Genomic DNA, 13,297 nt, shown 5'->3' with positions numbered 1-13,297 from the left:
AGTGTCATAATTACAGTTGCATTAGTAAGGTTCTGTAGCCTGTACTGATAACTTACTGTTTCTTGTCCTTATGATGTGCACTTGTAATGGCTACTTCTGTGGTGCTCAGGCTGGTGACAGTTTTTTCTGTTGCTGCCCTTTTCCACTGTGAGGAACACATACGGGCAGTGACTTGTAAACCTTTGTGGAGCAAGAGCATTGCCCATTACTAACTGTGTGTAGTTTGGAAGCAATAAAATGTGATTCTTGTTTGGGTGTGGAATGACTGCTAGCAAATAAAGATCAAGTTGATCAGAAGCTTTGTTTTGCTCAGGTATGTTGTATTTATTGTTTTCACAGTCCCCTTTGTAGGTTCCAATGTTGCTACAAGAGTACTTGTGTTACAGGAGTACTACTTGCTAAGTCTGTTTGTGGAACACAAGGATGAGAGTTTTGAGTTCAGCAACAATTGCAAGGGCCACAAGGCCTGATCTATATGATGGGACCTGGGACTGCATCACATGGCTGTAGAGAGACTGCATGTTGGCTACCCCTGTTGTAGATAAAGTCTTACTCCCCTGCAATAATTCTGATTTCTCTGCTACTTAACTCAGTAGAAGTCAAGCTAAAAGAGTTACACCATGAAAGACCGTTGCAATTTTCCATCTGATAATAGTTTAATATCTTTTTCAAAAAACAAAAAAGAGCCTTGATTACATTTACCTACTGTGGCTAAAACCACGTCAGACAGTTCAGTATCTTAAATAAGAATTAAAGCAATAGCTTTGGCTAAAAAAAAAAAAAAAAAAATACACCTGGAAAAGTTACATGGTCATAATATACAATATATAAAAAAACAAAAAGGAGGTGGAAAGATTTTTTGAAGGCAGCAAATATAGTTCAGGCATGTAAGAATGATTTGGACCTAATCACCTAAGAAATTTAAAAAATATTAGGCACAATCCAGTCCTATCACAGGCACATTCAGAGGATTCCCATAGTATCAACAGACCTTTGCCCCACCCCCAGACAAGGGCATGCGTACAGATAGTGTGTTTGAGGTTGGCCGGGGGGGTGGGTCTCTCTGAGCCTCTTGGAACCCTCTGAGCAAAGTAAATATGTGCACCATGGAAGTGAGTTGTGCCGCCATTTAATGTTTTGGAAAAAGAAGCGAAGATTCAAAGTGCAGGTGCTCCATTTGTCATTCAATGTATCATTCAGTAAATTACATTATACATTATTCATCTATAATAAAGTGACAGTGTTTTCATTAAGACTTTCAAACATTCAGTTACATTTCCTTGCAAATCCCCCCCATTACATTCCTGCTAATAACGGTTTTAAAATGAAGACTTAAGCTATGAATTCTTAACCTACCATACACTAGGTTTAAAATGTTCAACAACATACAATTATCTACAGAATTTTATTAAAAACCCTCTCATTTTTAAAAGGGGTACTATGAATTGTTTAGGTCAGGATGTTGGCATGTGTCAAGGCAAGTCCATGGCGGTATCCCTGAAGAATGTATTTTAAAAAGTATTAGGAATCACTGGCCTCTCTTAAAAAAAAAAAAAATTATATCAGGAGACATCCACCAGGGATGCTGCACAGAACTTACTTTCGAGTCCTAAACAAGTTGACAGCATCCCTTTCTATTTTTAGCGCAGCCTACTAATCTCGTAACAGGCATCGGGTTCCAGTGCACACATGGTGCTCCCTGCCTGCAGCAGCTTCTACTTCCCCATTCACGGCAGTGAGGGAAGCAGCTCTGCGTGAGCCAAAGGCATGTGAACATTGTGCTACCTCCCTCAAGGGGAAAGGCAAAGACAAAGGAACTCCATGTGCACGCTGCAGTACACAATGCTTCTGCCACTTTTAAGTTCTTCCAGTTTCTTCCTTACCAGGATTTCAGGCCTGTTTTTAAAACATACACAAACTTTGTTCATTTCTAGACTTAAAATTGTACTAATTGTCACCATTTATCCATGGATAGCAATACTAATAACATACCCACCACTGACAATGATCCCCTCCCCCCCTATATATTGACGATAAGACAAGCATTCTGATAATGTTTCCCACAGCGAGAGAAAGTTCAATATAACATGTTCACATAAGCAAGAACTACCACCTTTTGAAAACACCAGGACCTGTGCCAGGCAGTAATAAATATGTAATAAAAACCAAAAAAATAGTTTTTTAAAAACCCTCCCTACCTGGGCCCACTTAGCCTGACATAGCAGAGATTTCGTAGTCACTCGCAGATATTATGGGTTTGCCCATCATCCGCACATTCTTGGCATTTGTAATCCTTGCCATCATGCAGACTGGCTTGTCGAAATACCGCACCAGGGCAGGTTCAGTCAAGAGGGAAGCCAGAAACTGCTCAAAGGTGATAGCCCAGTCTCTGTCAATGCTCATGCTTCTAGGTAGAGAAGGGTTGCTGCTTCGCACTAAAACCGTGTCCTCCCCGATGTCTTCACAATGCAGCTTGTCTTCCTCATGAGAGCCTGCACTTAGGACGGAATAGGAAGACATGGAGCTGTCGTCTTTAGTATCGTCATCTGAAATAAGCATGGAAGAACCAGCTCCATTGTCTCTAGGAGAAGAATCTTCCAGCTTGATGTCCTCCATCTGTGTGCCATCACCACAAATATTCTCTTCCTCATCCGCAAGGAAGCCATCTTGAAAAGGGTCACGTTGTCCAAGGTGATACTGCTGGCTTCCTTTCTTCTGAAGCAGTGCGTTCTGAATGGCTTTGCTGCTACTCTCCGCCTCCTTAAGAGGCTGCACACTAAATAACTTACCAACTTCCCCAATCTCCAAAAGCAAACTTGTCACAGCTGCAGTAGCGTGGTAAAGATCCTGCTCATTGGGGTCTTCACTAAACATGTTATACATTGTCTTGCACAATTCAATAAACTGCCCCTAGATGCAAGAGAGAGGAACAAGGTTTTGTTTCTTAAATATCTATTATACTTTTGTATGGGGCTCCAAGTTGTCTCCCATTCTAGATCGTGACCATGTCCACACTTGCTTAGCTTCAGCAGTAACATGTATTAGGTGCTCCCAGTTAATCGACTGAGATGCAGGGGAATTAATGGGAAAAGGAAAAGGAGAAAGGCACAATTGTTCTCTGTATATTCCTAGACATGTAATACCAAATTAACAATTACCAACATATATTTAAACTTGACAAAATCAGTTCATTTAAAAAAAATCATATAAGTGTTACTAGCATCTAGTGCTTATGCCAATCAAGCAAACTTTTCTGAGGCAGATTATGGCAACAGAGATTCCTGCATATTCTTACCCAAAAGAATGCATGCGCCAGCCTAAGCTACCCTCCTTAAGCTATGTAGAAAAAGATTAAAAGTTAGGCATTTATTAAGTCACAGGGCTTAATCTCGAAAAAGTATGTGTATACGAGGGGAAGCTGTGTAACTATAGGTGACAACAGAGCCATCCCTAGGGGGGTGCAAATCATGTTCTTTGGGTGCACTGTATTACACAGGGAAAATCTGCCTCTGAAATTTGAACCAAAAGGCAGAGAGCCTAGACTCCCATGTCTTTGAAGAAAATGTCTAGATTAGAAGAACTCTGAATGCTTTTAACAGGTGACAGGGATTGACTCTGAAACTATATATGAACAAAACATGCTTCTAACTCCCTGCAAGTGCCTCTTGAACTTGCCTACGCCAGCAAAAAACTTTAAGACGTTTGGGATTCAATTATACCAGTTGTTTCAAGGACACGCACCTTTTACTTAGGATTCCCATCCTGCTAAAAAACAGAAAAGAGCAGAGTACACTCTAGAAATTACCTTCATTGTTAACTAAATTCAGAGTGCAGGCTTTTTATTTAGGGTTACTTACAACATTATTTGGCTTTAAGCAATTAAGCATTACGTGAACTAATGGACTTTAGGATTTGCCCCACATTCCTGCAGTTGAATGTGAATGTGTTGAGAAAATAAAACTACCAATCTCTCTCTCATACATGTGCCTTTTTCAGAGGGAGGGACTTTGCTTTTTGAAATAGGGGAGGGGGGGAAATAAGCTATGCCACCAGCTGACTTTTGAATGCAGGCACACCCCTCTTCCCATGCCTGCTTTTCTGGGGGCTGTAAAAGGGGATGCAGGTGAATCAGGGGTCCTATCCAATCGGTGGCCACTGTTACTTAGCATTTGGGGTCTGTTCCCAAATGAGGCTGCCTCCACGTAAAGGTGTGGAACCCCTGAAAGTGCAGGGCCCAGAGTGGTCACCCTGATCCCCAACTGTGTCGGACAACTCTGGATGACTAATTAAAAAATCTGAGGCGGAGATCCAACCTTGCAAACTTCCCTGTTGCGGGCACATAAACCACCACCACTCTGCCATCTCTGATAGCAGCAACAGCAAAAGAAAAGGGGGTGTCAGTGAGATCACAGGCGTCTTTGGATCTGCTAGATCAGGCTTCCTCAACCTCGGCCCTCCAGATGTTTTTGAGACTACAATTCCCATCATGCCTGACCACTGGTCCTGCTAGCTAGGGATCACGGGAGTTGTAGGCCAAAAACATCTGGAGGGCCAAGGTTGAGGAAGCCTGTGCTAGATCTAAACAACTCTCCTATTCCCTGACATGTCCCCAGAACAGATTAGAAAGTGCACCAGCCCTGGAGCTGGCGTTATTGATTTTGAAAGCTACTGGGACTAATGGGAGAGGAAACTCTGAAAGAAAGAAAACCACTGGTCAAAAAAGAAGAAACCTAGAGAAACACAAGCAAGGCTTTGGATTTGGTGGTGTCTTGACTTTATATTCATATTCTTTCCCTTCCCTCTTATCTCTCCCTCTCACACAAACCTCTGCCAGTCTTCATTTCATTATGCACCTGAAATTTAAACAACCTTTTTCCAAAGGATTATGCATGCAAACAAATTGTGCATTTTTCTTTTCTCTATGAATGAACTTCAAATGCACCAACAATATTCTATCAACAGCCCTCTTCAAATCTAATAAAATAAAGGTAATTCACTGTTTTAATAGTCTTACATTTCTGTTCAAAAATGACTAAAGGATTTGATCTACAGATCATTGTATGGGTTACTGCATGCATTCACCTGTTGAAAAAATGGCTTATGCTGCCAGCTTTATCACTGATTGCCAGCTGGGGGGAAGTGGGAATAAAGGGACTCCTTTATTTGCATTTAGAAGTGTTAGGGACTAACATACCACCTATGTTATAGAATGCACTACTTGCAGACTCAACAACCTACTCTGTGCTTAGTTGCTGGATACAGGGACTGAGACCTTATGCACCTTTTTGTGTGTTAAGAAAGCTTACCTGATTAAGTTTGGGCAAGTCCTTTGCACTCTTTGCTTTGGCTTTATTCTCTTGGCTCCACATTCTAAGGTAGTTTCTATTATCTTGAGAGTTCTTCTTACCTAACACAAATGTTTTGCCAAAAAGCAAGATTATTTTTTTGGGAACAAGTTGGATAACAAAAAAATATTTCCCCATCCCCTCCAATTTAACTTCATACCTTTTTCAGTTTTCACACTCACATTAACGAAACTCTCATCTGCTCCATGTTTGTTCCTGCCATCTACGCCAACAACTAATGCACAGAAAGAACAAAATTAATGCACTTTGAGACACCTCTGTATTTACACATTTGGTTACATTAGTTAAGCACAAGACCAGGAAAGCTGGTATCAGCCAGGCCTTCTCAGGGTGTTTCCAGACATGTAGCAATTCATCGCTCCCCTTTTTCCAACACAGCTGATGAGTATCACACTTTTGGTATGTGGGCATCCTGCTGCAATCTCTCCACACAAGAAGGCATGACATACCATAGACGATGGCACAATTCATCTGAGTACCATCTTTTTTTAAAAGCGTCTCAAATTTTTAAAAAAGCAAGCTAATTTCTGCTGCCTCTATACGCCATTCTGTGCCTACTCACCCTCAACTGGGAACCCAGCCTGAGCCACAACCTCAGAGAAGGTGATCGGATATGCCCTTCCCTCTCCACATCAAGTAAATTTCTGTGACCTTTGTTCACAGAGGGGGTACACCAAAAGAATCCAACACCTTTCCGGTCTCCTGAAACTCCCCTCTACCCCAGAAACTTAAACTACTTCAACCATGAAGCTGATGTGTTTTTTTTTTCCCTTCCAGAAGGCCAAAGGGAAGAGGGTGATTTATTAAATCCACAGTCCTGATATTCAGAGAGAAAACTGCAGCTGGCTTCTGTTTTATTTTGGGTGCAAGAACCTTTGAGTTTATATTTGAAGGGGAAATTGGGAAATTGATGCGGTCATGAAAGAGGAGAGATCTGAGGTAAAGTCCTGTACCATGTGTACACTCTGGTGTGATGTCTTCAAAGAAGTACTGTGTTGCTTCAAAAGCAGAATCCGGCTCTTCTTGATCAGAGGATGGGTCTGCGCATAGAAGCATCAAGCATCATCATACTTGGACACATCAACCAACCCACTTGTACATATCAAAAATGCCAAACCCCCTCCCACTACCAATATATATATTACAGATTTATTTTTTTTAAGCAATCTATTTCAGGGCAATAATAAATTACTAATGGATAGGTTTATGAAACAGCACTTCCTATATAGAAATGTGTCTTAAATGTCTGATATAAAAGTCTTGGGCACAGATGTCCTTATATGTGCCAATTTAGATGGACAAAGGCTTAATTATGGTCTTTGTAGAAACGTGCAGGTTCTCGGAAGCCCAGTGCTGGGCATCACAAGGCAAACACATCAATGTTGGGGCAATTTGTGGATGGGCCCTAGACATTAATGGCACATGTTTTAATAATAATGGAAACAACAAACAACAAACTATTGCATACCTGTACCTTCCAGATCCTGCTGGATTACAACTCCCATAATCCCTAACCATTGGCCATGTTGGCTGGGGCTGATGGGACTGGGGAGTCCAAAAAAGATCTAGATGGCCGCACAGTCTCCCCCTGTTATTTATAGTAACTAGATGCTATTTATTTTTGGTCTATATGTTTATTCCATTTAGCACTGCCATGCATATCTTTTTGATGACAAACAGAGATTATGGCTATGCCTCAGAGCACAGCTACCCCTCCCTTTTTAGTATGTGCGAATAGAAATCCCAATACTGGTTGGTGGATGAGTTACAGCAAATGTCCCATCAACAGATGCAATCCTATGCATGTCTACTCAGAAGTAAGGCCCACCGAGTTCAGTGGGTCTTACTCTCATGTTAAGGAGGCCAAGAATGGCACGGTTAGTGGAATCTTTAGGTATCTGGAATGGCCCTCTGCTTACTTACCAGGCAAAACATGCATTTTATACAGTAGCTTCAGCTTCTCTGTAAGATCTCCATGGCATGCTGCACCTAGAAGAAGTCATATTTGCTGTATCAGAATTACTAATTATATTTTAATGCGGCACACCGAATCTCCCAGACATTTAGAAATTAGTTATCTATCTTAAATAAGGAATTATACCTTATTCATATGTAACCTCCACAAACATACATAGCAAGTGCAGGGGGGAGGGGAAGGATTTACCTGCTTCTTTAGATGCTATATATAGAGAAAACAAGGGCTATAATGTAGTAATCCATCCAATGTGGCCACATCAATACAATTTAGACTCCATGTCTGAAGACATAAACTCATGTATTCCAAATTAACTACTGAAGAGGGATCAAACAGTTAAATACTGGACTTTAGCTTTATTTTGGGGATTGTAAACTGTGTGCACATCCAATATGCATCTCAATTGCTTAGGAATATATTTACATAATTGCAGTTTACTGTTTGTTTGAATCCACCCACCACCATTGCCTTAATCTGAAAAAAATGTTGCCATATTATCTCACAGCAGAGTACATGCTGGGGGAAACTTTGACCATATGAGAATTTCACATGCATCAGATAAACTGCACTTTTGTTAGAAAAGACAACATGCCATGAGCAAACTTTACTGGCATACAATGTACCTCTTTTAAATTCTTAACCACAAGATATTGAGGCATTAATGTGCTGAGCACAATTCAGATGTTGCTTGGCTTTTGGGATGACAAATTCTTTACACACTTCAAGTGTTCCAATGTGTTTAGATTGTGACTTACTATGTAATTACTACACAATAAATATATATCTATTTTATTTAATGGTAGCATCCAAATCCATATAAAAACTGCATGTTAACAGGTATAAGCTCTGATATTTCCCTTCTATTACATTCAAAAATATATAATTGAATGGGTATATAATTGAATAGTAATTGCTCCTATTAACCTATTGCTTTAAAATGACTGCCAAGAATATAAACATATCCAGGTTATGAGAACACATGTGTATATAGCCTTTTAAAATACAATTGTCTCATATAAGGCTGCATACCAAGCTAATGATTTCACAGTTAATGCAATTGGGAGAGATAGGCCTCAGGTTTAGAAAAGCAGTTAAATACATGCATTCTTCTTACTTAGTCCAGAGACGAATTCCCGAAAGTTGATTAAGGAATCTCCGTTTTCATCCAACAATCTGAACAACCGTGCCGCCAGAACATCAGAGTGAGTACCGCAGGCCCAAGGAAAGAGGAGAGCAAACATGCCCTTGAATTGCTCAAAGTCAATGCGGTACTGTTCTAAATAAGGCAAGCTTGGGTCATGGCGGTCCGTGGCATTGCTGGTGCCTCCCCAGTAGCAGCTAGTGAGATGCTCTGCCTGAAGAAAAGCAAGGCACACAACATTGCCATTATTAGGACAATATTCACATCTCTTCTGGCAGCAGCATCTGCCATCGTGATTTACGCTACTTTTGAACAAATGCAATTGTTGACAAATTCCACCTGACCTAGAGTTGGCACACAGAGTGGTTAACATTACAGGACTATTACTGCTATACCAGGACAGAGGTGCCAGCTTGAGTAAAATATTGGGGGGGGGGACCCAGGTAAGCCCCACCTTGCATAATCAATCACATGACATGGCACACTATTTGAATGGCAATGCCCATCAACTGGGAGGGGGAGGAATGGCCCCCTCAAATATTTTACTGGGGTGGCTGAAGGAATCTCAGCTCCTAGGAGTTGGCACCTATGTACCAAGATGACCCATTCTCCATAGAGCACAACCGTAACACAGAACCTAAAGATTAAGCCATCTACATTTTGTAGTCACAGAATCTTTTCTATTATGAAATGTTCACAGGTGCTATGGAAACACTGGTTATACACCCCCTCTCCACACATGTGAGATCAGGGACACGACTGTCAACCATGGAAAAGAAGAGTCCAGCTTGCCCGGTTCAAATCTTGCATCTATGCATAAGCGTTTTATTGAACGACTGATTTCATTACATTTACAGTGAACGCTTGGGTTGCGAACGTGATCCGTGTGGGAGGCACGTTCGCAACCAACACCATTTGCAACCCACAATGCCGTGTCTGTGCACGCGTGGGTCGCAACTTAGTGTTTCTGTGCATACGCCAAAACCTGGAAGTAACCCGTTCCGGTACTTTCAGCAGCCTGAAAGTGCGCAACCTGAAGCATCTGTAACCCGAGGTATGACTGTATAACCTGCTTATCTTGTCTGGAACTCAATATTTATTAACCTGTGCAAGCAGAAAAGGATGCTATCCAGACTTTGCCTTCTGCAGACAGAAAAGCTCCTTCCAATTCATGGAAGGCTTTTGATCAAGTGCAGGGATCCAACTAGTAACGTGGTTGCGACAGAAGGAGTGCCACCTCTCCTCTAACACAGTTCCAGGGGATTCCCAACCCTCAATAACAGTATGGGAGGTGATGTTGAGGGTTTCAGTCAGTTTCTTCCACCCTCTGCCAGTGGGGCTGTCCCTCAAGTTGAACTCCACACAGATGATGCTCCTGCCCATTGGAGTGAAGTCCAGATTTGGCCATATGTACTGATATACATCTCAGCTTCCATTATACCATGGCTATAGGGACCTTGCTCTAGTAATTGACATAAACAGCCTCGGCTCAGTATACCTGCAGGAGCATCTCCACCCCCTTCATTCAGCCCGGACACTGAGGTCCAGTGCCAAGGGCCTTCTGGCGGTTCCCTCACTGCGACAAGTGAGGTTACAGGGAACCATGCAGAGGACCTTTTCAGTAGTGGTACCCGCCCTGTGGAACGCCCTCCCATCAGATGTCAAGGAAATAAACAACTATCTGACTTTCAGAAGACATCTGAAAGTAGCCCTGTTTAGGGAAGTTTTTAATGTTTGATCTTTTATCATGTTTTTAGTATTCTGTTGGGAGCTGCCCAGAGTGGCTGGGGAAACCCAGCCAGATGGGCAGAGTATGTATGTATGTATGTATGTATGTATGTATGTATGTATAAATAAAACAACAACAACAACAACAACAACAACACCACCAACAACTAAAGGAGGGTTGCCTCCCAAAGTTAGTGTCATGGATCTGAGCTCTCTGGGTTGCTACTGAGTTCCTTTTTCAACATATACCGCAATGGTGTTTTTGCAAAAAGTTACTGGATTTTTAAAACAACCACAAGAACAACAATTACTTGTGATTACCAATGTGAAAGAGTATCTACATGACAATTATATGGTTGGTTTCATTTCCCAATCTACACTTACTTTAATTAAAATATTCCATCCACATATTTACCGTCAAAGTGGAAGTGAAATAGTTGCTTCTGCATTATGGGTTGAACTCAAACACAACTTAGTTTTTTCCTTTTTCAAACTGTTTTGACAATCAACTGAAATTTCACTGAAATCAGTGAGAAAATATATATGGAAGGGAACACAGGCAAGCTACATAATACTACTAAACAATGAATGAACTAGACAGCTATTTCAAATTTACCTTGAAAAGGGCATAGAGTTCCTCCAGCTCATCTATTGTAAAAGAGGTTTCTGTCACTATGGTTCGTACCTTTCAAAATGTGTAAGCAGAAAGAGTTTAGGCGCATGTAAGGCATTAGAAACCAAAACTCAAGAGACAATCGATTAAAACAGCACTCCAAGAACCTACCACATTGCGTTTGGTTGTGTCTTCTAGAGTCTGGATCACCTTCAATCTCTGTTTGAATCTCATTTGTTCAATCAAATCTGCCCGTATGCTTCCAAATTTCTAAAGGGAAAAATTATCACTCAGCTTTGCTGTAAACCTAGACAGTCAGATCTGTAACTGGTTAAAGAATAGGCAGCAAAGAGCAGGAATAAATGGGAGTTTTCTCAAAATGGAGGGATGGGAGAAGCAGGATCCCTGAAGTATCAATATTGGGAACTGCGCTTTTTAATATGCTCATACATGACCTGGAGTTAGAGCAGTGTGGAGCCTAACATGTTGCTTGTTTGTGTGTTTCTTTCCTCACATTTTTACATTTAATCGCCGATTTTTTTCCTCAAATCACCTCATAGGAAGTTCTGATGAGCCTGAAGATATCCACCTCAGGATAAGGCCCTACATCGTCACTGAGCAGTGAGTGAAGGTGAGGAATTGGTGGCAGAGTGCTGTCCTTATTGGTCACGCTGTCCAAATACCTACAGGTGGGAAAAGGAATCAAATGGAAGCAGTGTAAGGCACGTCTTTGTGTGTAAAATTAATCCAAGCTTAAAAGCACCGTACATTCCATTTCTCCCCCAAAGTTTATTTAAAATACTCACACCCACCAAGTTCAGGTTTGTAACAGGGCTTAGTATGAGCATCTCCAGGTAAGGGCTGGAAATGCCCCCTGCCTGAAACCCTCAAAAGCCACTGCGAGTCAGGGTAGACAATACTGAACTACATGGACCAATGGTCTGAGGGAATAAAGGCAGCTTCCAATGTTCCTAAATAGCTCAGAATGAACTACAAATGACTGCAGATTATAGCATCAACCCTGTAAAGGAGACAATTACTAAACAACCTTGTGTTTGTGATGGAGACTGGGAGATAATGGCTCAGCTAAGGCTATTCAGCTGCTCCCACTGACTGACGCTAAAGAAAGAGGGGGTTTTGCCCTGCCGGACCTAAAATTGTACTATGAGGCAGCAGCTTTTTGCTGGCTGAAAGAATGGATGCTCCTCGAGAACACGGACATCTTGGATCTGGAAGGTTTCAATAATGCTTTTGGTTGGCATGCATATCTTTGGTATGACAAAGTTAACAGTACTTTTAAAAATCACATTGTTAGAAAAGCATTATTTAATGTTTGGATAAGATATAAAGACCTATTGGAAAATAAAACCCCTAGATGGGTGTCACCAGTGGAGGCTAAAGCAGTGAAGAAACTCAATATGGAGGTCGGATGGCCGAAGTATTGGGAAATCTTAGAACAGGATGGAGACAAGTTTAAACTACAAAGTCAGGAGAAATTGAAGCACAAAGTAGAAAATTGGTTTCAATATCGCCAAATAATGGAATTTTTTAAACAGGATAGGAAAATCGGTTTCCAGGTGGAGAAATCAAAACTAGAGACCGAATTGTTAGAACCCAATACTAAGAATTTATCTAGAATGTATAACTTGCTGTTGAAATGGAACACACAGGATGAAACAGTTAAATCGGCTAAGATTAAGTGGGCGCAGGATGTTGGACACAACATTATGTCAGATGACTGGGAATGGTTATGGAACACCGGTATCAAATTTACGGCATGTAATGCCTTAAAGGAAAACATTATGAAAATGGTTTACAGGTGGTACATGACCCCAGTCAAACTGGCAAAAATCTACCATTTGCCCGATAATAAATGTTGGAAGTGTAAAGAGACTGAAGGTACTTTCTATCACCTTTGGTGGACATGCCCGAAGATAAAGGCCTTCTGGGAAATGATCTATAATGAAATGAAAAAGGTACTTAAATGTACATTTTCTAAAAAACCAGAGGCCTTTCTCTTGGGCATTGTCGGCCAATTGGTGACAAAGAAAGATAGAAATTTCTTTATGTATGCCACAACAGCAGCAAGAATACTCATCGCAAAGTATTGGAAGACACAAGATTTACCTACTCTGGAAGAATGGCAGATGAAAGTGATGGACTATATGACATTGGCTGAGATGACAGGCAGAATCCGTGACCAACGAAAAGAGACGGTGGAAGAAGAATGGAAAAAATTTAAAAGCTATCTTAAGGACTACTATAAACTGAATGAATGTTAAAATGTTGTGGTTGCCAGAAGCAATAGGGTACAGGGTTACAAGGTTAGACAATAAAAGAGGACTAAGTTGACAGAGATTAGAAAGTAACAATTGGGAGTTGCTAGTTCAAATATGGACATTGGGATGCAGAGAGGGGGGGTATGGGGAAGTCCAAGAAAAGAGGTTTATGAAAATATCTTTGAAACTATTCGT

General features: G+C 41.1%; 1 protein-coding gene across 2 annotated transcripts in view; it reads right to left on the bottom strand.

The window, feature by feature from the left end:
* Positions 1 to 637: 637 nt before the first annotated feature.
* TBC1D9 (TBC1 domain family member 9) overlaps positions 638 to 13,297 on the bottom strand; it is a 54,823-nt gene continuing 42,163 nt past the window's right edge. For both annotated transcript variants that reach the window (XM_081208320.1, XM_081208321.1), the window contains exons 13-21: positions 11,377 to 11,506; positions 10,995 to 11,093; positions 10,827 to 10,895; positions 8,456 to 8,696; positions 7,290 to 7,355; positions 6,320 to 6,406; positions 5,506 to 5,580; positions 5,307 to 5,407; positions 638 to 2,910 (exon numbers count right to left, since the gene is read on the bottom strand). In XM_081208320.1, coding sequence (XP_081064446.1) covers positions 2,209 to 2,910; positions 5,307 to 5,407; positions 5,506 to 5,580; positions 6,320 to 6,406; positions 7,290 to 7,355; positions 8,456 to 8,696; positions 10,827 to 10,895; positions 10,995 to 11,093; positions 11,377 to 11,506 — 1,570 coding nt within the window. In that variant the 3' untranslated portion in view covers positions 638 to 2,208. The remainder of the gene's footprint in view (positions 2,911 to 5,306; positions 5,408 to 5,505; positions 5,581 to 6,319; positions 6,407 to 7,289; positions 7,356 to 8,455; positions 8,697 to 10,826; positions 10,896 to 10,994; positions 11,094 to 11,376; positions 11,507 to 13,297) is intronic.

This window comes from Podarcis bocagei (genome assembly GCF_964188305.1).
Source record: "Podarcis bocagei genome assembly, chromosome: 9".
In the NCBI taxonomy this organism is placed as follows: Eukaryota; Metazoa; Chordata; class Lepidosauria; order Squamata; family Lacertidae; genus Podarcis; species Podarcis bocagei.
This window is presented reverse-complemented; position numbering and strand designations above follow the sequence as displayed.